General features: G+C 40.1%; 1 protein-coding gene across 1 annotated transcript in view; it reads left to right on the forward strand.

Annotated features, from left to right (window-relative positions):
- The first annotated feature begins 834 nt into the window (after positions 1-834).
- Positions 835-27,882, forward strand: part of KLHL6 (kelch like family member 6) — a 35,492-nt gene continuing 8,444 nt past the window's right edge. The window contains exons 1-3 of the mRNA XM_031968028.1: positions 835-1,670; positions 18,331-18,496; positions 25,644-26,093. Coding sequence (XP_031823888.1) covers positions 1,411-1,670; positions 18,331-18,496; positions 25,644-26,093 — 876 coding nt within the window. The 5' untranslated portion in view covers positions 835-1,410. The remainder of the gene's footprint in view (positions 1,671-18,330; positions 18,497-25,643; positions 26,094-27,882) is intronic.

A 27,882-nucleotide genomic window follows, 5' to 3' on the forward strand; every position in this document is an offset into this window, starting at 1 on the left:
AGCAACTCAAGTCACCAGTATGGTATTTTAAGTCACTCTAATAACTCCCCAAGGGAAGCTGGAGGAAAGTTTTCTTGCTTGATTATGGGATTGAGCGTAAGTCTTTTCTGTATTTATGCTCAAATATAAACTCTTTGGGATATCGAAAGCTTTGTATAATCTGTTCTCTGTTAGGGGGCTTAGTGGATAGAATGCTAGAGCTGGAATTCAAATCCAGACTCAGAGACTTCTTAGCTGTGTGACCCTGGGCTAGTCACTTAACTTTCAGTTTCCTCAACTATAAAATGAGGATCATATTATTATGTGTGTCCCAGGATGGTCGGGAGGAGCAAATGAGATGATATGTGTAAAGGGCTTAGCACAGTATCTGACATTTAATAAGTGCTTAATAAATGTTTTTTTTTTCCTTTTCTACACCCTTCCCAGTCTTCTTACACATCACTTTCTAGCTCTCTGACTTTCCACCAGTTTATGAAAACTCCCAAAATTATCCCAGTAAACACAGGGTTTCATTTAGAGAGATTAAAATATAGTCAATAGCCAGGACCAAAGACCACCATTACACTTGATAATTCATGTCAAGATAGAAAACTGCCCTAATCAGTCACTTGATGAGCATTTATTAAAGACCTACTGTGTACAAAGCACTGGAGATTCAAAGAAAGCAAAAGAAGTTCCTAGTTTAATACCAGCTTGTAGAGAGCTGGAATCAGGAAGTTGCTATTTAGTCATGTCTGACTCTTCATGACCCCATTTGGGGTTTTCTTGACAAAGACACTAGAATTAATTATCATTGTCATTTCCTTCTCCAGTTCATTTTACAGATAGGTAAACTGAGGCAAATAGGGAGAAGCGACTTGCCCAGCGTCACAAGCTGGACTTGAACGCAGGTTCTCTTGACTGTAGCTCCCCATCCCCTTCCAAAGACTGCCCTGGGTGAGGAAGACCTGAATTCGAATCCTGTGATTTGAGATCAAATCCAGGCTTTGTGTGTAGTGTCCGGACTCTCTCTGTGGACCTCTTCATATGTGAGCCGGAGCAAAGCTCTTTCAAGTTTCCTCAGACTCGATGACGTCTGAGACATCTTCTGACTCTGAATTTGTGACTACAAGTGGGCGCTGCCATCCGAGTCTTCCCCTTGCATCCCAGCGTCCCCCTTCGGACGTCTGTCTGGGGCCGTTTCTGAACACGACGATATTTCAAAGAAAGAAGAAAAAAAGAAGTTGCCTCATTTGTAGCAACAGGATGAGAAAGTGCAAGGTTTCCTGTTGTGTATGTGTGTGTGACAGCTGTTGATAAGCGGAGGGCCCGGACAGGAAATCTGCTTTGCCCCTACAGGGTGACCTGGGAGCAGCATCAGAGCTCCTCTCGACTTGAGCGGGGACGGGATGACACGGTGCCCCCCGAAACATGGGGGACACTGTGGAGAAAAGTCTGGAGGGCCCCCTCACCCCTCTGGACGAGGGCCACGCCAGGAAGAGGGGAGATCTGGTGGAGGTCCTGAATGGCGAAAAAGTGAAATTTGATGACACGGAGCTCTCGAGAATTCTTCAGAACGGCCTGGAGAACCTCCGGCTGGAGAACTCCCTGACCGATGTCGTCCTGTGTGTGGACGTGCAGGAGTTCTCCTGCCACCGGGCGGTGCTCGCTGCGGCCAGCAACTACTTCAGGTACGTGAGACCCAGAACCAGAGGCGACCGCTTGGACGTTGAACAAAGATTCTCACCGCTGCTAGAACTGGTTGATAGATAGACTGATTGATGGAACAAATTGATAGGAAGCCGTAGTTATGGCTTGACCTGAGGGGAGATGCCCAGATCTGGTGAAAATAGAGATTGTCACGGAAAAATGACCATTTGGGCCCATGTTTAGCCAGAAGTCCAAGCCCAGGGGACTTGTTGCAGAGCAAGAGGAGATGAATCAAAACTCCCGAATCTTGCCGAGTCCAGTCGTTTGTTTTTAATTTGGCACAGATCTCGGCTTTGTTCTTTATAATGGTACCAGAGAAACAGGATGTAAAACCAGAGTCCCTCCTTTTTTCTGAGCTCTAACATGAATTGCTGAGGAGGCTCTGAGCTACAGTGAAGAGTACTGACCCGAGTTCAAATCCCGACTCTCACACTTTCTTCCTTTCCTGGGTTTGAGCATCCCCATTTATAAAAGGACTTTGTTGAATTAGCTGGTCTGGGTCTCCTACAAATGTAGATTTATGATCCTATAATTAAGGGATTTAGGGAGATTTTGGGGAGCAGAGGGAGAAGGACCCGGAACAAAGGAGGCTGCTGAATGTTTATGTCGCATTGACGTCTCTGTCTGATCTATTAGCCTTATCTCCATCTAATGGATAGCCCTCACTTTGTGTCCCCTATTCCTAGAATTCTCTCCCTCATCCTCTTTGCTTCTGGGTTTCCTTTAGGTATCAGCTGAAATCCCACCTTCTAAAGGAAGTCTTTCCCATCCCTTTTAACTCTGTGCTTTCCCTCTGTTGATTCCTTCTTTATCCTATATTTGTTGAATGTACACAGATGTTTACATGTTCCCCTTCATTAGCTTGTGAGTTTTTTGAGAGCAGGGACTGTGTCCTGGTCTTTTTTTGTATCCCCAGAACTTAGCATAGCACCTTGGGACATAGTAGGTGATTTTTAAATGCTTGTTGACTTGACTGATGGGAAAATCATGGGAGCATAGAAGAGACTTTAGATTTTTCTAGTTATAGGAACATAGGATTCTAGCTCTAGAATGACTCAGAGTCACCAAGCCCCCCATTCTTATTCTACTGCTGGGGAAACTGAGGCCTAGAAAAGTGACTTAGAATGACATGATCATAACTATAGAGCTGGAAGGAACCTCGGAGAGCAGGTAGAGTCAGAGATGTCAAATGATTTGCCTGGGTTTTCACCACCCACCGCCCACAGATGATAAGGAGGAGAGCTAGATATTGATCCCAAGTTTTCTGGTCTCAGACTCAACCTTTTTTCCATCCCGGGAATATAAGCAACAAGGTATTGATCAAAACCTGGCGTCCAGGTGTCCCATGGCTGCAAAGTGTCAAGAGTCATTGCTATGGAGAAAGGAGAAACCATATGATAATTCTTCTTGCATCAAGGAAAGGGATCTTTGGATTCAGTATTTTAGATCACAAAGAAAAGAACAAATAACTTTATTTGTTCTAACAATTCTTTTTGTATTTATGCTAGTTATTTCCCAATTTTCCACCCCTTTCTCTGCCCCACCCCCATTGAACCCTTCTTTATACCAAACAAAAATATTTAAACCAAACCAACTAAAACCGGCCTGGTGTTTGAGGTCATACAAAACATTCCGCATCGCTAGTTCTCCACCTCCCTCCTGGGAGAACATAGTCTGTCCCCTGACACCACGAATGAGCGTGACAGTTATTCAGAAGCTACCGTTCAAGGTTGTTTTCATTTACATTATTATGACCAGGCTATAGACTGACCTCCTGGTTCTGCTTGCTTCCCTCCATATTAGTTCATACACTTCTTCCCATCATACAACTGTAGTGATTAACACATTGAAAAAACCCAGCAGAGCAGACTCTTCTAGCAGGGACTGAATAATATTTGCCTCATAAATGGCACAAAAGACATTTTCTTTATTAATTTATTTTCTCAGGATTGATACCATCCACAGATAGGGTGGAGGGTATGAATATCCACATGGGACCAATTAATTAGTGAGGGCTCCTAAGACAAATAGACTGTGTTGGGTCTTCCTATTGAATTTGTCATTATTATATGGAAGAGAAAAGATAGAAAAATCTATGAAAAGAGACTACTAATCATGGAGCCAGAGAATCTTGGTTCCTTTGACATTTAATGTCCATGGTATTGGGCAAATTACTTAGCATCCCCTCGCCTCAGTTTCTCATCTGTAAATGAAGGATTTGGACTAAGGGTCTTAGAATCCGACCCTCCTTCTGAGATACTTTGATGACAGTCATTTCGGCCTATGAGCAATCCCTCCAATGTTGCAAATTTCATTCCTTCCATTTTCCTTTTGTGTGATTCTTTCTTAGGTTTCCTCAAAATATCAGACATAGCCATGTAGCCTCCTGCTGGTTCTGTGTTGTCTCTCCTTTCTATCCCGCCAGCCCCCTTCCTTTTCCACTCTTACATATTCTCAACATTGACCGCTCTGAATTGCTGGAAGAATTGTTTCATTTCCCGTCTGATTGTCGTCCTCTTCGTTTCATCTCTGAACACCCTTGGACTGACAGGATATGTTGGGAGAGCACTGAATTTGAAGAAAAAGGATAAGGAGTCAGATCTTGGCTCTTGGTGACCTGGACAGGATCAAATATTCTGGGTCTCAGTCTCCTCATTTGTAAAATGGTGGGTTTGGGCTCAACTCAGTCTTAGTTGGTTTGGTTAGCTCTCAGGCCAAGCAGGTCGTTTTTCTTTTTCTTTTTTTTTTTTTAACAGCTTTTCACCATGTTGTGAGTTAATTGGGTTTAGAATCTTCTATCCTTCTCTATAATGCAGGGACTCTGGCATTGATTAAATTCGCATAAGATGCAGACAAAATCAGCTTCTTTTGTTTACTTCCCATTTTTCTGAGTGTTAAAACATATGGTGTTGAAGCTGTTACAATTATTTACATCATTTCCTTATTTCTTGGAATTTGGTGTTTGTTTGAACTCTTGTTGATAAGACTACTCATTAACAGCTAAAGCTAAAATGACTAAAATTGCACTTTCTACAAAATGCCTTTCCCAGTCCTCCTTAAACTTGAGATTGTCTATTTTATCTATAACTTAGGAAATTCTGAATTATTGAATGAAGAAAGTATTCATTGTGAAAAAAAATTAACCAATCACTATTGAGTATCTATAATGTTCTCCATGTCATCCTTGATACCATGGGGATATAGAAGAAAAAAGAATACAATATTGTATGCAACATTCTGTCTCCACGGTCTTCTACATCTAAGAGGAGACTTTTCTCAATTGTCATGTAATTTGGAACCTAGTTTGGAAAAGAAAGCATAAGTGAAAAAGCCCCAAATATATCAGAGACAATTGATGATAATGTCTCACTCTACCCATCTTACTGGAACCATTAAATGACATTTTTATCATTTAGCTCACATGTAACCTAAGGATATTAAAATTGGTGTGAAATTAATGATTAGAAAGCATCCATGAATATTCTTTGCAGGGGAAGTTTCTCCAGAGTTACCTACTTCTAGCTTCCTTCAGTTTTTGACCTCAAACATATCTTCCAAATTTCCACTGTTGTCCGCTGTGTTCCTCCTCAGATTCAAGTCATTGAGTGTCTGGGTCTAGGTGGACTAAGTCTGGAAGATCTTTTTCATCATTTTTCATAGAATTTCTCCATATTTTTATTTTCTGCAATGGATGTTGGGTCAGACCCAGAAGCCCAATCCATTATTATTGTTGTGTGTTTGCCTACATTCATTAAAAGCTCTCTAAGGTAGCAGGACCTCATGGACCACAATCTGATGCTTCCTATCTGCAGATATGTGAATATACCCGATTATCAGTACATGATGAAAGCAAGTTTGATGAAGAGATGGGATAACCATCTCTCCGCTGAGCTCTAGTTCTTTTATCTTCTGATTTTATTGTAACAATTTGGCACTATTTTGGGGGTTCAGTTTCTCTAAAAGTCAGTGACTTTGTTGGTCATGGCTTACAAAGTGTCAAGATTTAAAATTCCTAAATAATCTAAGAACTAAATGACTTTTTAGCAACGTCTAACCTGAGGGCTTGGAAGCTAGAGTCCATAGGTCTGTATATAGATTTCGTGAATTTATTTCAATCCTTTAAAACTTCATTTCATTAGATTTGATTTCCCCTGTAATTCTCCCTATTTTATTTTGTGCATTTAAAAAAATCTAGATTTCAGTGGACTGTCAAAGAGGACCTTAACTGTAACTATAGGAGCACAAAGGCACCCTAAAGGAGCAAAGATTGTTTTGTAATTTTGTCCATTAAAGGGATCCGATCATTCCTATATAGCCAGCCTGGTCCCGATGGTGACTTCTGTTCTATTTACCCAACTATTCCTTGGACAACTGGCCCAGGCCAGTACTAGACCCATGTCCAAAATCTTTTTACTTTAGTAGACCCTGTCAGAGCTTGTAGCACTAGTTGACACAACCCCTAAGGACCCAGGATTATTTTCAGGCCATATCAAACACCGGAGTAGGATTTATATAAAGAAGGTATTTAATTTTTTTAAATAAAAAAATATACCTTTGATTTCATTAGTCTAAGGAACTTTCAGTGAAGAAAATTTTTCTCCTAACATAGACTGGCATCTGTTTCTCTACTAGTAGGGTTTATTAGAGGAATGCTGGGGTTGTGTGTGTGTGTGTGTGTGTGTGTGTGTGTGTTCCCTTTGGTCATCATCATTTTTCTCTAAATTATATTTTAAACTAATTGATGGAGTTTTCAATTTCAATTAGAGATTAGTGAAAATAAAAATGTATTCTCCTTTTAAATTTTTTCATCAGTATTTTATTTTTCCAAATATATACGAAGACAATTTTCAACATCCACTTTTGTAATACTTCATGTTCCAAATTCCTCCTCCCCCACTTCCCTCCCTTACCAAGGCAGCAAGAAATCTGATACAGTTAATATGTGCAATCCTTTTAAACATATTTCCATATTTGTCATGTTGTATAGGAAAAATAAGATCTAAAAGGAAAAAAAAATGAGAAAGAAAAAACAAGTAAAAGATGAAAATATTGTGCTTCAATCTACATTCGATCTCCATAGTTCTCTGTCTAGATGAGACTGGCATTTTCCATCCCACGTCTATTGTCCTTGAATCATCTCATTGTTGAGAAGAACCAAATCCATCTCAGTTGATCCTCACATGATCTTGTTGTTACTTATGTATAGTGTTCTCTTGGATTTGCTCACTTCACTCAGCATCAGTTCACGTAGATCTTTCCAGGCTTTTCTAAAATCAGCCAGCTCATCATTTTTTATACAACAATAATATTCCATTCCCTTAATAAACCATAATTTATTTAGCCATTCCCCAACTGTTGGGCATCCACTCAATTTCTAATTCCTTGCCATTACAAAAAGAACTGCTACAAACATTTTTACACAAATGTATCCTTTCCCCTTATTTATTATATCTTTGAGACACAGACCCAGGAGTGAGACTGCTAGATTGAAGGGATTGCACACTTTAGGCATAGTTCCAAATTGCAATCCAGAATGGCTAGATCAGTTCACAACTCTACCAACAATGCATCAGTGTCCCAGATAAATAAAAAATATTTTTCATTATTTTTCCTGCCATCTTAGCCAATCTGAGAGGTGTGAGGTGATACCTCAGAGTTTCTCTAATCAATAATGATTTAGAATATTTTTTCATGTTAATATAGATGGCTTTAATTTCTTCATCTGAAAATTGGCTGTTTATAACCTTTGACCATTTATCACTTGGGGAATAGCTTGTATTCTTATAAATTTAAATCAATTCTCTCTATATTTTTAAAATGAGGCCTTTATTAGGAACACTGAGCTATAAATTTCCCCCCAGTTTTCTGCTATACACTTTACCCTGGAGAGGTAGCTTGGAGATGGACCCTAGGTTCCAGTCCTACCCCTGACACCTACTGTGAGCTGGGTGAGCCTGGCCAAGTCACTTAATCTTAAGCCTTTGAGACTGCCTAAGGAGCACCTTTGATATGCATCCAGAGAGAGAGTTCTCCCAGTAGAAGACCCCCAGATGAAAGATACCACAGGTTTAGTTCTCCCCAAAACTGCTACCAAAAATCTACACAATAAACTATGTTCTGAAGCTTTGGAAAGCTATAAGCATAAGAGTAATATTTTATTCTTTTTTTTTTAAATGGGTGAAAATGGCTGAAATCTTTGACACTGTCAGGATCCTGACTTTTTGAACAAAAGAACAAAACAAAAAACAAAGGAAGGGCTCTAGGCTATTTTTTGAAGCCAGGAAGGAGAGGCTGTGGAATGGCTAATTGTGTGTGTCTGTGTTTGTGTGAGACCTGTATTTACAAACTGCCTCTAATTCCTGATTAGTCATGAAGGGATTTTCCTTCTATTCTTCTCTTCTGAGCAGCAAGTAGATTAGCTACTTAGACATCTTGTCTTTGGACTCCCTAGAGCATAGTGTTCTAGCCACAGATGGACATGGCCCTGGAGGGATGCGGTGTTTGGATTCTAGCTCCCAGGGATCTCTGTCCAGCTCCCAGAATCTTAGTGGAACTGAGGGCTAGTTTGCGCTGGGTGTTGCACTCCCCAGAAAGATCAGGAATGGCCCCCCTGCCCCAGTGCCTGTATTTATTAATTGTGAGAACTTTAGCTTCTGAGCTTGGAAGAACCACAATAAAATAGACTCCCTCCCCCCTTATTTATTTCTCTCTTGTAGTTACTAAAAACAGAAGCTAAACTTGTCCCCAGGAAGGGCTCTGGATTGAATCAGGCTTCCAGGGGTTCACTAGCCCAGTAGCCAGGCTCTATCTCCTTAAGGATCACCCCCAGTCTATCCTAGCACTCTTGGGATAAGAGTATGTCTGGCTCTGAAAGTGGGGACCCAAATGAGGTCCAGAATGAGGAGAGCAATGAGCTCGCCTTTGAGACACATAGATAGGCTCCTCTGCTTTTGACAGCAGGAAGGAGAATTCATCCAGTGTTGTCATAATTTTACTCTGGGTCTCTTAGACCTGGTAATGTGCGTTTATTCCTTTCCATCAACCATTAAATATTTATTAAGCAAATACAAAGAATGAAATAATTTTTACTCTCAGGCAGCACAATCCTAACAAGACATAAAATGGAAGCTGCCTGAGAGCAAGGACTATTTAATTATTTTATTTTGCCTCTGACTCCGTAGCATCTAGCACAGTGCGTGGCACATAAAAATACTTGTTTAATTTTTGATTTTTGATAAGGACAAACACTTTATAGGTATAGAAAAATATACAGAATGCAACATAAAGGCATGAATACAGGATGATTTTTTTTTTTTTAGGAGAGAGAAATAATTAATAAATATTTATTTGCCAGTGCTAGGCACTGGAGATACAAAGACAGAAATAAAACAGTCCCTGTTTTTAAGGAGCTAGATGATGTTTAGAAATGATATTGGGTGGGGGTGGGGGGTCTCAATAAATTATAAACTTATAAAAGTGAGCTTTAGCAGCCCCAAAGCTTAGACTACCTCAAGAGAGATGTGGGGTCCCTGACTATCACGGTGTTAATCCCACTGGTTGACCAAGGCTTCAAGCATCGTGTTCAATTCTGGAGAGAATCCAGAGGAGGGAAATGAGGCTACTGAAAGATCTTGGGTTTATGCTATGGGGTTAAGCAGGGAATATTTAACCTCAAAATTAAAAACAAACAAACAAACAAACAGAACATTAAACCCAAAATCAAGGTGGAGAAGGAGAGACAAGATCACTGCCTTCAAGTATTTGGACGGCCATCATGTAGAGAAGCCTTATTTTAGGTTGTGCCTTATTTTAGGAGGCGGAAGTAGGAGCTTTTGACAGAAATGGAAAACTTCACACTGTGAGGGATCTAAACATAGATCTCACCTCTCTGGAGAACTTCCAGCAAAGACTGGTTGGCTCTCTAGGGAGCATGTTGTAGAGCGGATTCTCGTCCAGGTTTGGGTTGGATTTGACATATCGTGGAACTCCCGATGTCTTGGATGTGGGCTCTATGAGTCTGGGCAGGAAGCGTGGTCATGGTCCAGGCCTCCTAGGACAAAAAGAAGAAAAAGTAGAAACAAAAACGGCCGCCAACAAAAATTCTGTCCACAAGCCCAGGTTTCCGCCTGATGGACCACAGAAAGGTGTCCTTATTCACCCCATTCACACTGAGTTAGGATCAGAGGCCCAACCAGACGGACTCTCTCTCTCTTCCTCATCCTCAGCTTTCCATTGCCCATCTCCATGGGCATTCCTCACACCTGGAATTCCCTGCCTCATTACCTTTGCCCCAGAGAATGGGGTCACTGACCCAAAGCTCCAAGAAGCCTTTTCCACCCCCCACCCCCACCTGCGAGTGCCCTTGCTCCCAAACTCCCTATTATTTATTCTGCACATCCACTTGTTCCCTCCCCACCTTGGACTCTCAACTGCTGGAGAGCAGAAATTGTTTCCGTTTTATACTGAATATACAGAAGGGCTTACGAAATGATTTATTTGTTCCTTAATTTTTATATCTTCAGCACCCAGCACCAGGCTCGACACATAGTTGTCACTTAATAAATAATATTTATTTCTTTTATAATATTATATATAAATAAATAATCTTAATAATAAAATAAAAATTAAACTAACTAAATAAATAAATGAAAATAAACTTAATAAATAAATAAAATCAATTAACTGATGAATGTTTACCTTCATACCTGTCCCCACATTACCCTCTGTTCTGCTCTCCACATCTTACAAGTGATTGTCAATCTTTTCTTTCCCCACTGCAGTAGCATCTTTCTGGAGTCCTGGGGAACCCTGGTTCAGGAAATCGTCTAGTTTTACAGCCTAAAGTTGGGTTTTTTTATATATAGAAGAGGGACTGGTTTTGTTCTGCTTGGGGGCAGTGAGAGAAGGCAAGAGGAACAATGACTGAGTTTCAAAAAGGAAAAATTTGGGTTTGACTTAAGGGAAAAAATGTCTTAACGATAGATCCGTGCAGGAATGGAACAGGCTGGCCTTTCTCCCAATCTCCTCCCTCTCTCCTCCATTGGGCCCTGCAGATTCTGGGGCAGACTCCTCCAGGCTTCCTCTTTTCCTGTGTCCCCCCCAGACTGAAGCCCCCCAAACCAGGTTACAGGGAATGAGGGAGGGCAGGCTGGAGCAGCCTGATTTTTCTTCTGTTCAACTTCAGAGCCTGATTTCCTTAGTACTGAGACAGGGACCCCTGGGTGTTTTCACAGCTGCTGGGGCAGACAGTCTTGTGGCTAAGGCTCTGTTTCAAACTTTCCCTCTGACTCACTGTGTGATTATTGGGCAATTTACTTGCTCTTGGCCTGTTTTTCAGCTGTGAAATGTGGAGCCTAATAGCTACCCTCCGTTTCCTAAGTGTCTTGTGAGGATCAGGGAGTCACTGGAAAGTGTGGAGAGGGTTCTGACAGTCACGGGATCCTGCACAATAATACCTTATATTTCCAGATCTGGACAGAAGCGCTGAATTTAAATCAAAAGCTTCTGGCAGCAATGTAAAAACAGGGAGAGAAGAACAAACCAACCGATGCTCCATTTCAGCCCACTGAGGTGGTGTGGTACCGTAGGAAGAACACAGATTTGGAGCCAGGGGATCTGGATTCTGATCCTGACTCTATCACTTATAGCCTGTGCAGTCTAGGACATCTCACCTTGCTGCGACAGTTTGCTCAATGGTTAAATGAGGTTGAGTTATATGTTCTCTAAAGTCCTTTCTGATAGCTGAATGGATAGAGCTCCAGGCCTGGAGTCAGGGAGACTCACCTTCATGAGTTCAAATCTGGGCTCAGACACTTAATAGCTGTGAGATCTTGGGCAAGTCTGCCTCAGTTTCGTCATCTGTAAAATGGGCTGGAGAAGGAAATGGCCAACCACGTCAGTGTCTCTGTCAAGAAAAATAGGGTCATGAAAGACTAAAAAACAGTCGAACAATAACAGATCTGTAACTCCAGGGCTAATGTTTTTTTTTTTTTTTTTTTTTTTTTTTGGCTGTATTCCCTACCTCCAGTCTTCACTGGCTCAACCCAAAGAACCAGGGATAGAGCAGGAGAGAAGCCCAGGGATAAGACAGAAAAAGATAAGAGGTGCCGAAGGCTATCTCCCATGATTAGCTCATGTCCTGTGGAACACCTCGGGGTTACCAAAATCAAAACTAAAACAAACAGTGGAAAACCCCCAGAAGGCATGACAGGCACTTCTTGAAGAAGCAATTAATGTCTATGAGAAGGTGGAGACTGAAACAGCAGACACACAGTGAAATGAAAACATTTTTCTCGCCCTCCACATGGCTCGGTGGACAAACTTGTTGGGTTGCCGGGCGGGGCCAGTTTTTATTTTTAATTTTTGGCATGTTTCCCAATGTGTCTTAGCCATGATCAGTCAGTCAGTCAGTCAAGAAACATTTATTAAACACTCATTCTATGCAGGTAAAAATTCAGTCCCTGCCCTCAAGGAACTTACATTCTAAGATTGGGGCTGGGGATGGGGGGTGGGAGGGTGGAGATAACAGACAAATATGTATGGATGTATAAAGTACATACAGGGAAAAGGGGGAATAATCTCAGAGGGGGAGGCTAGCAGTAGGAAGAGGGGGAGAGGGAAAATTTTTGGCAGAAACTGGGATCTGGGCGGAGGTTTAAAGGAAGCCAGGAGCAGAGGTGAAGAGCGAAGCCTGAAATACAGCAGGTACCAACATCACCAGCCAAAAGAGGTGGCGGAGAGGTTGGGAAATCTGCTCCTGTAGTGCTGCAGTGCCCTTGGGGCCATGAGCACCCAGTGTGATGTGAAACTTAGAAAATGAAATCATGGCTTAGACGAGAGAGGATTAGAAAAGACTGGATTCAAAACAACTTGTGATTCTGGCTACTCGTGAGATCTTGGGCAAGTCCCAAGTCCTCCCTGGGTCTCAGTTTCCTCATCCATAAAACAGGAGGTCCAACTAAAGGAGACCTAAGTTTCCTTCCAGCTCGGAATGGACGAGTCCATGAAAGTGAGAACCGTATAGTTTGTCTCGATGCAGCCTTTGCCTCCATTTTATACAGATGGGGAAACTGATTATAGAGTTTCCTAGACCTTGTTATAGAGGTGGAGGAAAGGAGGAAGACTGGACATTGGAAGGATGCTTTTTTATCAGATGAAATTTTAAAAATTGTTTGAAAGAGATAGTACAGAAGCCATCTTTACGATGGAAGGCCAGGGTCTTTTGTTACCAATGTTTGCCATCATGGGAAACTTGCCAGGACAGAAAGTGGAGCTCTGGTGGGGAGAGGGGTCAGGGGTGGGGAAGGGGACATATCTGTGCTTCAGTGGGTACAATGTAGGCAATCCTGGCAACCCTTTATTGAGAGAGGAAGTATGTCCAGGCTTCTAGAGTCCTGCATGGGCTTTGATATAAATATATATATATATATAGTTATATATATATATATAGTTATAGTTATAGTTATAGTTATATATTGGGGTGGACTCTGCACCAGCCCTGAAGTCAGGAAGACCAGAGTTCAAATCTGGTCTCAGACATTTAATGCTTTCTAGCTGTGAGACCCTGGGCAAGTCATTAACCCCAATTGCCTCGGGGAGGGAGGGAAGGGGAGGAGAGGAGAGAGCACCAAAGGAAAAAAAAGAAAAAGAAAGACCTGAAGCTTAGGGCATCATTCCCCATACTTCAGGACTACAACTTGATTACATTAAAAGCTGCTAAAAACAAAATAAAACAAAAAAGAAATGAATGAAAATAAGTAAGCAAAGGAGAAGAATCCAACCATAGATAGTTACTATGGGCATAGAAGGCTTGAGTCCATATTCAGAAGAACATAATGGAACTAAAAAAGTCACTTCTTTTTCAATGAGAAATGCCAAATAGTCCCAAGCACAAAAAATACTTGGAAGTACTTAAAAAAGACTTCATAAATCAAATAAGAGAGACTGAGTAAAATTTAGGGGAATAAATAAGACCAATCCAAGAAAATCGGGAAAGTATAATACTCAATTAAAAAAAAAATAATTAACAAACTCAAAGACTTTTAGGTTTTTATGGCAAAAACAGTGGAACATAAGGGAAAATTTGTTATATAACATTTGAAGAAGCATAAGACAAACATTAATAAGGTCAAACTAATTACTTAATGTGAAAATAATAGTAGTGCTCTTATGACTGTCATTGTTATGTGGGTAATTTGAGAGAAAAATGTCAGATAAGCTGAGTACAATGGGTTGGTTCTAAAAAAAATTAAAATGTAGGGAGAGATTTTTAAAAAAGGAGTAATTATCTTATACAAATGAGGCATAAAAAGAAAAATTGCTACAAAAGGTGTTAGTAGGGTGAAGGCAGGTAGTGCCAGAACCTTACTTTCATTGGGAATGGGTTAAAGTGGGAATAACATATATATCTAGAAGGATATAAAAGTCTTCTAAATTCAGAAAGAAATAAGAGGTCAAGGTGAGAGGATGGGGGAGAGGACAAGGGAGGGAGGAACTCTCAAAGGAGTGGGTGGGTTAAGGAAGAAGAAGAAAGCAAAATAGGGGGTAGAAGTAAAGCAAAGGAAGGAGGAGGGATGGGTCAAATTGGGTATGAAGGATAATGAAAGAAAATAGAAAAGAGAAAAATACATAACAAGTAATTGTAACTTAGAATGTGAATGGGACAAATTTACCCATAAAACAGAAAGTGATAGCAAATTAAAGTTTTGAATTCAACAATATGTTTCTCTTAGGAAACAATATAAAAATGAGAGCTGTACACAAAGATAAAATCAAGGGCAGGAGTAGAATTTAGTTTATAACAAAAGCAGGGGTAGTAATCATGATCTCAGACAAAGTTAAAGTTAAAATAGATTTAATCAAAATAGAAAAATTGAGAAACTATACTATGTGTCAGCAACATTATTCAATGTTGTTTTTGATCCCATCTAGATAGTATAAAATGCCTGAACAAATACTTGCCAAAACAGACAAGAATTATGACTATAAATATAAAACACTTTATCCAAATAAACTCAGATCTGAATTGAAGTAATATTTATTGTTTATGGGTAGGTAAAGCCATTATCTTTTTAAAATGACAATTGTACCTAAATAATCTATTTAGTCAATGTCATCCTAATTAAATTAATAAAAAATTAGAAAAAATAACAACAGTTCATTTAAAAAAAAAAAAAAGGTCAGAAACCAGGGGAAGTAGATTGAGTGGTATCAGATCTTAAATTATATTATAAGGTAAGAGCATTGTTGAAAAATAAAAAAGGAAAATTTTCATTATTTTAAATTAAAATTTTCTTGTATAAATAAAACCTAGGTAGACAAGAACAAAAGGAATACCAAAAATCGGGGGGGAAATATTCATAGACAGTCTCTGATAGGATGTGATTGGGTTGGAATGTTGCTGTGGTGTAGGAAATGATGAGCTGATTGATTTAGAAAAACATGGAAAGACTTAGACTTAGGAAGGAAGATGCTATTCACTTTCAGAGAAACAGATGATAGGAGGAAATAAGCATAATACAGTCTTACATATGTATGAATGTATATATGTATATAGGTATATGCTTATAAATATCTGTGTGTGTGTATATATATGTGTATGTATGTATATACATATATATATATATGTATACACATACATACACATATATAATCTCCACATTTAATTGTATCCTTCTTTAGGATGGGAGTGAGGAGGGAGGGGAAAAAATAAAAAGTACACAGCAGAGAACAAAAGAAAACCAACAAGGAAGCAAAGAAAAGTCAGGAAGCTTTAAAAACAATGTGTAGTATTTATTATAAAAGGGTTTTTTTGAAATGGAAATTTATCATTTTATAAAGAAGCTTCTCATGGTTTGTTATATACTTGACATTTCTTCTTTTTTCATTTTGTATTTAAGCTTCAAATTTTAAAAATTACCAAAAATGTCTTGACCTGTAATTGGAAAAAATAAAATACCATAATAAATAAATAAATTTGACTCAATTTTTTATATATTTGAGAGATGAAGACTATCAGACAAACTTACTGTAAAAAAATTTTCCCTTTATATTCTTGACCATTTTTTTCCCAGACGAATTTTGTTATTTTTTCTAGCTGTATAAAACTTTTTTTTTTTTTGCAGTTTTATTGGTATGGCATTGATTAAATTGTTTTTTTTCTTTTTTAAATTTTCTAAAAATTATATTGGCTCTGCCTAACCAAGAACAATTCAAATTTCTCCAGTTGGTTAGATCTGATTTTTTTAAATGTGTGAAAAGTGTTTTGTAATTATGTTCATATAGTTCCTGGGTTTAATTTGGTAGATAAATGCCTAAGTATATTATATTTTCTGCAGTTTTTTTTAATAGAACTCCTTTCTATCTCTTGTTGCTGAAATGGTAATTTACAGAATATTGGTATTATACAGAAATACTAATGATTTATGTGGGCTTATTTTATAACCTGCAACTTTGCTGAAGTTGTTAATTATTTCAACTAGTTTTTTAGTTGATTCTCAGGACTCTCTAAATATACTGTCATATCATCTGCAAAAAGTGACAGTTTTGTTTCCTCATTATTAATACTAATATTGTCAATTCTTTTTTTTCCTTATTGCTCTAGATAGCATTTCTAGTACAATGTAGAATAGTGGGCATCCTTGCTTCACTCCTGATCTTACTGGGAAGAATTCTTCCAGCTTATCCCCATTACAAATAATGCATGCTGATGGTTTTAGATAAATCCTACTTATTACTTAAAGAAAAGCTCCATTTATTCCTATTCTTTTTAGAGTTTTTTTTTAAATAGAATGAATGTTGTGTTTTATCAAAAGCTTTTTCTGTATCTACTGAGATAATCACATGATTTTTGTTGGTTTTGTTATTGATATGGTCAAGTATGCTGATAATTTTCCTAATATTGAACCACTCCTCCATTTCTGGCATTTATACCAGTCATAGTGATATATAGGTATAATTTCCTTGTTAGTATTTTATTTAAATTTTTTGTATCAATATTCATCAGAGAAATTGGAGTCTTGTGTTATTTCTCTGTTTTTACTCTTTCTGGTTTAGGTATCAGCCCCATATTTTTGTTGTATGATGAATTTAATAGAACTCCTTTGTTTATTTTCCCCAATATTTTATATAATTTTAAAAGTAATTACTCTGCAAATGTTTGATAAAATTCACTTGTGAATTCATCTGATCCTGGGATTTTTTACTTAGGGAAATCATTTATGGCTTGCCACAGTTTTTTTCTAACATAGTGTTATTTAAATATTCTATTTCCTCTTCTGTTAATCTGGACAATTTAAATATATATATATATATATATATATATATATATATATATATATATATGTATAGGTTGTTAGATTTATTTGGCATATAATTAGGCAAAATAGCTCCTAATGTTTAATTTCACCTTTATTAGAGCTGAAGTTACCTGTTTCATTTTTGATATTAGTCATTTGATTTTCTTTCTTTAAAAAAAAGAATGAACCAACTACTTTCTATTTGTTGTTGCTGTTGTTGTTTTAAACCAGCTCCTACTTTTATTTACTGGTTCAATGGTTTTCTTTCAATCTCTTTGATTTTCAGGATTTCCAATTTGGTGTTTAAGCAAGCTTACGTTCTAATGTTGGAGCAAATGAGGATACATATGTCTTTAAAACATAAATATATGTGAATAAATTCGGTACCTAGTCAGTTCCTGGAATAGGGACTCTGCAAATTCAGTACACCAAGAGTAGAGGAGACAGTGAGCACAGAGATTTTAGGAAGCAGAGTCATTAACTAGGGCAGGCAAACGGGGCTTTTTCACAGGACCCTGATGTTTAGAGGGTGCTTATCCCACTGTTCCAGAAGATGTTTTCTTTGCCCACTGGCATCTTTCTCCTTCTGCTTTCCATGGCTTCAAAATTTCTAGTTATAAGCTTGGCAAAAGGTTTAGGTACTCCCACTGATTTATATCTCTGAAAACAATTCTCCTTTCATTGAATGTGTCAGTTACTCCTTTCATGACATGGGCCCCAGGAATAAATAACCTGCTTCCTCTTCCACTCTCACTAGCTGTGGTTCTGACCAGACCCTCTGTAGAAGAGAAAACTTAGCAGAATTCAGCCTTTTTTTAAGCTTTCATTTTGATGTTTTTTTGCAAGGTTTTTTTCTTTTTTTAAGTATTTCTTTGCTACTAGTTGAATAGAAGGGGGAAAAAATGAATAAATGGGTTCCCTCTGATGATTCTTCTTCCCTTTCTCTTTTCCTTTAGGCCTTGTAACATGACCCATGGGTGCTAAATGGTGGGTCACTGTAAAGTTCCCTTATATTCTTTGAAAGGCAGATTGGTCATGGTGAGTTGAACACTGAATTGGAATCATGATCCCAACTAGCTGTGTGACTGTGGGTCAGTCATTAATCTCAATGACTTCTACCTTCCAGTTGCAAACCTGTTCTTCTATTCTAAGTACCAGAGACAGCTCTTGAAGGAGCCTGGGTCCTCTGACTGATACTTGACTGCTCTTCCTGGATCAGTCTAAGGAGCACTAGTGGGGAGAAATTAGGGACCCACAAGAGCCTCAAAGAGAACTGTCATGGAAGAAGGGGCTGTACATAAGTTGGGCACGTGTAAGTTAGGGACTACTTCTATTTCTCTTTCAGGGCCATGTTCTGTAATGACTTAAAGGAGAAATATGAGAAGAAAATCATCATCAAAGGCGTGGATGCAGAAACTATGAATATTCTCTTAGACTATACGTATACAAGTAAGGCTCTCATTACCAAACAGAATGTCCAACGGGTCTTGGAAGCCGCCAGTCTCTTCCAGGTGGGTGAACTGAGAGACCCAGTGAGATAGTCGACAGAAACTTCGGGAAACTTGTTGGCTCTTGCCCCCATGCACTGTCTAGACCTGCCATTAGAATGACAGAAGCTTGGACTTTTCCTGGGGCCTGTGCCTGCTTGAAGATTGGGGCAGGCCATCCTCACAGAAACTTCATGTGAAAACTAGTTTTTGGGGGGGTAATTATGAGAGGTATTGTGGGTATAACAAGTCCACATAGGAATCTTGCCCATTAATTCCCTCATTATGCTTTTAATCTCCCACCATCAGGCAGTCAGCCAGCTCATGACAAAAGTGAAGGATTTAGAGAACTTTAGGAACAGTTCTTTGAAGTGAAGCAGAAGAACAATTTATACAGTGAATTGTAAAAGGAAAATAACTTTGAAAAGTTAAAAATTCTGATCAAAACTTGAATCAAAACTTGAAAATATGACTTACGCCTCCTACCCCTTGGCAGAAAAGTACAGATTTTAGGTACAGAATGAGATAAACATTTTTTGACCTGACTAAAACATGTATTATTTTTAAAATTATTATTATACTTATTTGTTATGGAGTGAGGGTGATTTGTTATAAGGAAGGGAAGAGTATTGTGGAGGAAGACAGCAGGATACTGATGATATGGAAGAAGAATAGAGGGATACTCAGGGGTCCCCTATTTCTGTCAAAAGCATCACAATCTTTCCAGTCACCCAGGTATGTACCCTCCGAATTACTCCTGTTTCCTCAATATCTCTCACCCATATAATCTATCCAGTTGTCAGATATTTCTGCCTTCTCAACAGTTCTTATATCAGATTTCTCTCTACTTACAGGCACTGGGATGTTCTAGGAACTTAACATCTCTAACCTGAACTACTGCTATACTTGCCTGTAATGCCTCTCCAATGCAACCTTCACACAGCTGTGACCTTTCCAGTCTTACTCCTTCTATTCCTTACTCCTGTACGTGTACTCTTTTTATCCCTTAAATTTTTTTAAAATTAAAGCTTTTTATTTTCAAAACAGATGCATGGATAACTTTTCAACATTGATCCTTGCAAAACCTTGTGTTCCAAATTTTCCCCTCCTTCCCCCCACTCCTTTCTCTAGATAGCAAGTAATCCAATATGTGTTAAACACGTACATGTACTCTTGAGCCAATGACACTAATCTGGCTGTTCCAAGAACAAGACATTCTCTCTCTTGGCTCCTGGAATGCTTTCTGGCTTTTTCTCATGCCTGGAATACTTTCTGCTTTGACTATTGATCTCCTGGGCTTCCTTTAAGCCCTAACTAAAATCCTACCTTCTCCAACCCCTCTTAAGTGCCTTCCCTCTGTTAATTATTTCCTATTTATCCCGTCCTTAGTTTGCTTCATATATTTTATATTCATATATTCTTGCATGTTGTCGTCCTTGTTAGACTGGAAGCTCCTTCAGGGCAGGGACCATTTTTTGCCTCCTTTTGCCTCTCCAGAGTTTAGTGCAGAGCCTGGCACAGAGCAGACACTTAATAAATATTTATTTTTGGTTGAAAATTATTTTTACTAAAGCTCAAGTCTGACAACGTCTCACTATACTCAAAAACTCCAGTGACTCCTTTCTCTCCCCTCAGAGATCTTACATTCTATTGGGGATGGGAAACAACATGTGCACACTCAACTAACAGGCATTTATTTATTAAGCACTCACTGTATGCCGGGCCACTGTGTTAAGAGATAAAGATACAATGAAAAAAAGGCCCTTTCATTCCATGGGGAAGCAGGTTGGATACAAGGTAATTAGGGAGGAAGGGCACAATGGAATGGAAGCCCCTTGGAGGCAAGACTTTTTTATCTTTTCATGATGGGCAGTTTACAAATTTGTGTTGACTGACTTATTGTTACCCAGGGATCCATAGTTACAGAGGCAACACCAGCACAGAGCAGGGCCATTGATAGGTTTTTGTATTGACTTAAAGGGGCTGAGCAGGTGCCAGGACCACAGAACCTGTGGGAGGGGGATGGAGCTAACACTCTTTTGGCTGCTTTCAGACTCCTACCCAGTTTATTAATATAGACGAAGGCGAAGAGCTGAAATGCACCTGCGTGGCTTCCCGGAAAGTCCTCCTTCAGTGAACCGACCACGTGAACCTGGGACGCCCTGTGCAGACTCTGTAGGGAGAAGTGAAGCCTCCGAAGGTGGGCCGCAGGTGGCCTGAAAATCGAGGCTCACTTATTTTTACCCTTTGATCTGAAATGTTGAAAATAAATAAAGTCCCCATCTAGCAGGATGTCCCTAGAGGTCAAGGCGGTGTAATGGTTAGAGTTCTAGATTTGGAATAGGAGAGGTTTGAATTCTCCCTCAGCTACTCGCTGGTGTAAATCACTTAAATTAGATTATTAAAAATAAATTAAGTTCTTAAACCTCTCTCAGCCTCCGACCTCTCATGTCTAAGATGCTACTCGTGAGAGCACCTACCTCCCCCATTGTAATGGTTCAAATGGAATAAAGGCATAAAGTACTCTTTAAACCCAAAGTTACTGTATCACCATCATCACCATCGTTGTTACTATTGTCTTATCTTTGGAGGAGAACAAGATGCAGGTACAGGAGAATCAGGGACAAGCAGCTTCAAGGAGTCTGAGTCACAGAGAGGGATCAATAATCCATCTGGAAGAGTTAGAGGTGGATCAGAGTGTGAGGGTCAGGATCGGCAGTAATCTAGTCCAACACCTATTTTGCAGAGAGGGAAATTGAGGCTTAGGGAGGTCATGGGGTTTTGTGCTTTCTTCTCCTTATCTCCGGCCTTATTCTCCCCTTCTCACCGGCCCCACATATACACTCAGGGGCCATCAGGCTATGGAAGCTGCTCCCTCAGACATGAGGTCATCTTTTCTCCATTTTCATTCCTCCTTTCATTTCTCTGTGCAGGATTTCGTCCTGCTGCACGCTCCAGTGGAGCCATTCTAGAACTCCCCAATTTCCATTTTATGTGAGCATCCCTTAGGTATTCATGTTAAAACGAATGTGTCACCTTTGACTTTTCTCTCTTCTCCTATCCCAGTTCCAATCAATTACCAGCTAACTGCATTAATCAGTCACTACTATGTGCCAGGCTCTGTGCCAATGGGAGGGAATATAAAAAGCGGCAGAAATAGTCCTAGACTTATGGGACTGATTGCTCACAGACAACTACCTGCAGACTAGATTGAGCATAACTGCAGAGAGCAAGGGCTGCTGGGAGCTGGAGAAGGAGCTAGGGAAGGCCTCTGTAGGTGTGTGTTTTAAGCTAAATCTTGAAAGAATCCAGGAGGCAGATGTGGGCATAGGGAAAGCCTTCCAGGAGGCTGGAGGACAGTGGAAGAAAAGGCATAAAGCCGGGAGATGGAGTATGGTGAGGGGGGAACACAAGTGGCCAATGCAGCTGGATCCAAGTTACATGGAGGAGGGTAAAGGATAAGAAGATGGGAAAGGTAGGAAGGGGCCAAGTCACAAAGAACAGGATTTTATAAGTGGTCCTAGAGGTAAGACAACCTTCTCAGGAAATTGGACCACAAAAGGGGGAGAGGTCCAGGATGATAGTTGGTAGGGATGGGAGGATCCAGTGAGGTTTATTTTTTTAAGATGGAAGAGATGTGAGCATGTCAGTAGGCAGTCAGGAAGCTGTAGGAGATTAAAGTTAAGATAGGGAGAGAGATGATGGAGAAAGCTGGAGAAAATAAGCTATCCTAAGACTCCGAGTACATGGGAGCAAAGAGAAGAGCCACTTCTTCCTAAGAAATGGGATGTAAGATGAGAAGTGGGAACTCTTTTCAAATAGCCTCAATTTTTTCATGAAATTTGGAGCAAAGTTTTCAGCTGAGAGGATGGGGGGGGTGGAGAAAATGCTTTGGGAAACTTATACACGAATGAAAAAGTCTGGGACAGTAATTACAGTGAACGGGTCAATGAGCGGACCAGGGAGATGTAAAAAGCTTGCTTTGCTGCAGAGGGAGTGGTTGAGAGGGTAGCACATAAATCTGCAGAGGACTGAAGTCAGCAGAATTCTGTGATTTTGTTCCCAGCTCTGATCAGCAACATAAGAGGGAAAGGAGGCAAATGGTGGAAACAGTTGATTTTTGGCAAAGCAGAATCAGAGATAGAAGAGAACAAAGGACTTGAGTGATGGAATTGGTTCGCTAAGGATCAAGACAGGTGTGTAGCCAAAGCCTTAGCTGTAGCCTGAGGAAAGAACTAAGGGGTCAAAGATTGGAGGTCCCCAGAAGATTGAAGAACAGAGTTAGGGCTTATAAGACAGAAAGGAAAATGGAACGATAAAAGATTTTGATTAAAGAAATTTCAGGGTTCATGAACGTGATGTGTGGCGGCCATCTGCAGATGAGGTGGAATAGAGAAGTCATGAGAAATGAGAAGAATGAGGCGGAGTAGGTGGTCATGGGAAGTGAGTAGAATGAGGAACTGGGAAGTTGGGGTGTTTGGAGCAACATCAGCATCTTGCAGTCTCCTGGTATGAAGGCAGGCACTGAGCAGAAAGGCTGAGCCAGGCAGTGAACCAGTGGAAGGGACAGAGAGCATCCTGGGGGTAGATAGCAGTTCCCAGGGCCTGGATTGGGTGAGAAGCCTCAATCTCATGACCTTTAGAGAAGGAGAGAGTGCTGAGTAGTGGTGGTGAGGGGAGATAAGCAGTGTTAAAAGATCTGTGATAACAAGTTGGGTTTAAACATTCTGGTTATGAGTCTCTCAGTTTCTAAGTGGCCATTATCTAACTATATGTACACATATACACTCACCCATTTTGATATTGTTATCTAGATGGAGATGGGGAGATAGACAGAATAGACAGGAAAATATATAGATAGATAGAGGGATAGATGGATAGGATAGATAGATGAAAGATAGGAAAATATGTAGATAGGATAGATAGATGGGATAGTTAAATAGAAAGATGGATAGAAAGATAAATGGATAGGATACATAGGAAAATGTGTAGATAGAGGGATAGATAAGAAAGATGGATATACATATATATATATATATATATATATATATATATATATATATATATACAGAGAGAGACAGGAAATGGAATAGATAGCAAAATACGTAGATACAGGGATAGATAAATAGATAGATAGATAGATAGGATAGATAAATAGAAAGATGGATAGGATATATAGGAAATATGTAGATAGAGGGATAGATAGATGGATGGATAGATATATAAGATATAGGCTAGATAGAAATATAAATGGATGGAGGATAGAGAGGAAAATATGTAGATAGATAGATGGAAAGATGATTAAAAAGGTAGATAGGACAGATAGACAAACAGGGATAGATAGAAAGATCGATAAATGGAAAAATAGATAAATAGACAGGTAGGTAGATGGCTAGATAAGATAACTAGGTGATTCAGTGCATAGAACACTGGATCAGAAAGATCCAAATTCAAATCCAGCCTCAAAGACACTTAACTGTCATGTGATTTAACCTCTGTTTGCCTTAATCCACTGGAAAAGGAAAGGCAAACCAGTCCAGGATCTTTGCCAAGAAGAATCACAATGGGGGTCATGAAAAGTCGGACACTACTGACAAAAAAAACAACAACAAGAGTAGTGTTGCTGCTTGTGCTGTCATTGGGACATCCGCTGCGACGCATGAAAACTGTCTTACTCAAATCCAGTTGTTTGAGACAGGGGTCAGGTCACATTTCCTTGAAATAAGAGCAGGGTTGTCTCTAGTAGGGACCTAGATTTACACAGATAATCATGTGCACAGCACAGATGAAAAGGATAATGATCAAATTTGGTCCTGACAATGAAAGGAGTAAATGCACTCCCTTCCTTCCTTTGGAGGACTGGAACAATTAATCTGTTAGTTTTGCTGAGATCTCTCTCCATCTCTCTACATCTGTCTGTTTTGCCCTTCCCTCCCTTCTTCTTTCTCTCTGTCTCTCTCTATCTCTGTCCGTCTCTCTGTGTTTCTCTTCTGTCTCTCTCTGTTTCTATCTCTCTTCTTTTTCTCTGTCTCTCTCTATCTCTTGTCTGTCTCTCTCTGTTTCTGTCTTCTTTTTCTCTGTCTCTATCTCTGTCTGTCTCTGTTTCTATCTCTCTTCTTTTTCTTTGTCTCTATCTCTGTCTGTCTCTCTCTGTTTCTCTCTTCATTTTCTCTGTCTCTATCTCTATCTCTCTCTGTTTCTATCTCTTCTTTTTCTCTTTCTCTATCTCTGTCTCTCTCTTTCTATCTCTCTTCTTTTTCTTTGTCTCTATCTCTGTCTCTCTCTTTCTATCTCTCATCTTTGTCTCTGTCTCTCTCTTCTTTCTCTCTGTCTCAATTTTATTCTTATTATAGGCAATGGATGGTTCTCCTGGAAAGGGCAGGTATACATTTGAAAATAAAGATGATCTAAAACCAAAAACTATCAACCAATTTTTAAAAAATTATATAAAGGAGAATAAATGTTTCTGATGTTCACACTTGCCTCATAATTCAAGGGCCTGTAATTATGGGCTTGTGGTTCCTTTCTCTCCGCCAAGGTAGAATGCAACCTCTCCACAAATTGTAGGCGGTCTTCCAGAGCTGCCTCACTTAATTCAATTTGTCTCTCCCTCCCTCTCTAGTTGGCACCTGCTGGGTGCTGACTCAGCCCACCCGAGTCTCTGTTCACCTTTGAAATAGGAATAATAAAATTCTATTTTCCTGAAGGTGACGGCCTGATCCTTTACAGCATGTTAACATTTGAACTTGGGAAGTGATTTTAACCCTCTAGATCTGAGTTTCCTTATCTGTAAAATAAAGTATTTGGACCACATCATGGCTTCATGGATGTAGATTTGAAGGATCCTCAGAGGTCATTTTATTATTATTTTTTGTAAAATTAGTAAAATATAAGATGGAATTGGTTCACTAGGAATCAAGATAAGGAAAAGAAGAGAATATATATATATATATATATATATAATATGTATAATATTATATATATATATATATATATTTACAAATGGGAAAACTGAGGCCCACAGAGGAAAAGTGGCTTGACTAAAATCCTATCAAAAATTATCTAAAATCCTGCAAGTTTTTGAGTATTTCTATGAGTCCAGGAAAACCTAGACAGGAAATAGGAGTTGGTCCCTTTGTGACATGTTCTAATTCCCTGGTGTTCCTTGCAGTTCCTCAGGATGGTAGATGCCTGTGCTACTTTTCTCACTGAAGCCCTCAACCCCGAAAACTGTGTCGGGATATTGAGGCTGGCAGACACACACTCCCTGGACCACCTAAAGAAGCAAGTTCAAGGCTACATCATTCAGAATTTCACCCAAATCTTGAATTATGACGAGTTCCTAGAGCTGCCGGTGGACACCCTCTACCATACCCTGAAGAGCGATGACCTCTATGTCACCGAGGAGTCCCAGGTATTCGAGATGGTGATGTGCTGGGTCCGGCACAAGCAGTCGGAGAGGCTCGGTTTGCTCCCGCGCATCCTCGAAAATGTCCGCTTGCCGCTTCTGGACCCTTGGTACTTTGTGGAGACGGTGGAAACGGACCCGCTCATCCGACAGAGCCCCGAGGTCTTCGCACTTCTACAGGAGGCGAGGATGTATCACCTGTCGGGCAATGAGGTGGGCCAAAAGGGAGCTCTTCACAGCCAATCAGCGCTGTGCTCGTGCTGCTCTTGGCTCTGCTGCCAAAGCCCTGCATTTCCTCTCTCTGGGTCAGGGCTTCCTGCTTTATAAAACCGGCCTGGGGGGTAATCTGCAGCGACCCTCCAGTCTCACATCTCATGTATCTGTGAATCGGTAAGAGGTGGGACCAAGGGGCAGCTGGGTGGGGCAGTGGAGAGAGCACCAGCCTCAAAGTCAGGAGGACTCAAGATCAAATCTGGCCTCAGACACTTAACACGGCCTGGCTGTGTGACCCTGGGCAAGTCACTTAACCCCAATTGTCTCAGCAAAAAAAAAAAAAAAAAAAAAAAAAAAATGGAACTAAGTTAAATTTGGGGATTTCATTTAGTATGAGGAAATTTCTGGTACCAATGTAGATTTCCACCTGGTTTTAGGCACAGAGAGTTTCTGGGATGCAGCCCAGGAGATGGAGGATCCTCTTGAGAGGTTCAGTGGCTCTTGTCAGCTTATGTCATAATCAAGATTGGAACTCATCTTCCTCATCCCAAAGCAGGCTCTGTCTCCACTAAGCCACTTTGCCTTTTGTTGGCATTTTAATTTTTATTTATTATTTTTTTGCTGAGGCAATTGGGGTTAAGTGACTTGCCCAGAGTCACACAGCTAGGAAGTGTTAAGTGTCTGAGCCAGATTTGAACTCAGGTCCTCCTGACTTCAGGGCTGGGGCTCTCTATCCACTGTACCACCTAACTGCCCCATTGGCATTTTTGTTACTTTATTTCATTACATGAGTGGATAAAGTCCCTTCATTCCTAGAGCTTCTTGGGCTAAGATTACGCCAAGTGAGGCTTACAATAATTATTTATTGTGTCCAGAAGGTTCCCCTTCCGGTTTCTGGGAAAGGTCGAAGATAATTTGTCTTAAGGACGGCAGAAAAAAAAAGTCCTATTTGCGAATCCGAGTTACGTGGAGGATTCTGGGATTCTTTGAGCAAGTTATAACAAGGGATGTTTACGAGTGCTAACTGACACCTGGGAATGCCAGACACTAGAACACAGCCCTGAGGGGAGGATGAGGTGGGAGGCAGGAGGAAGAGACTGAGGGAGGAGGCAAGCTTGACAACAGCAAGCCCGGCGGGGCCTTTGGGTGCCAGACAGGTGGAAAGGAGGGCTACACGGGCATCACAGCAGAGCTTGCCTTTCGGGGGGGGGAATGGAGAGGGACAGAAAGGCTTTTACTCTCTGTACCGGCCTGCCGCTTAATAATAGGAATAATGATAATAACAACAAGCATGAAGATGATGAGAGGCAGCTTACCGCAGCAGACAGAGATCTCAGGAGTCAGTGTGACTCTGTGCATTCTAGGAAGCAAGCACTCCCTTTAGCCGCCACCCTCATGACCCCTCATCTTTACCTTGCCCCTGAACAAGTAGCCCCCACCTCTTTTTATCTCCCTTTTATCGCTCTCGATGAAGCTAACAAACCTTTCTTTTGTTGTTTGTATATGAACTCCCAGGGTTTAACAGGTGCTTGGAACACAGTAAGCACTTAATAAATACTCTATCTCTTCATCTCTCTCTGCCTCAGTTTCCTTCTATGTAAGATGAGAGAGTTGGACTAGGGGGCTTCTGACTCAAGATTAAGCATTTCCATCTGTCATAGAGAAGATCTCCAAATTCCCTTGAACCCCTGAATTCTATGACTGTGCTATCTCTTGGGGGTGCGGATGTAGGGCCCTGATTGAAGTCACAGGGCTGATTCTTCTTACTCCTTATGGAACCTTGGGAAAA

Source organism: Sarcophilus harrisii, chromosome 4, assembly GCF_902635505.1.
Source record: "Sarcophilus harrisii chromosome 4, mSarHar1.11, whole genome shotgun sequence".
Classification (NCBI taxonomy): Eukaryota; Metazoa; Chordata; class Mammalia; order Dasyuromorphia; family Dasyuridae; genus Sarcophilus; species Sarcophilus harrisii.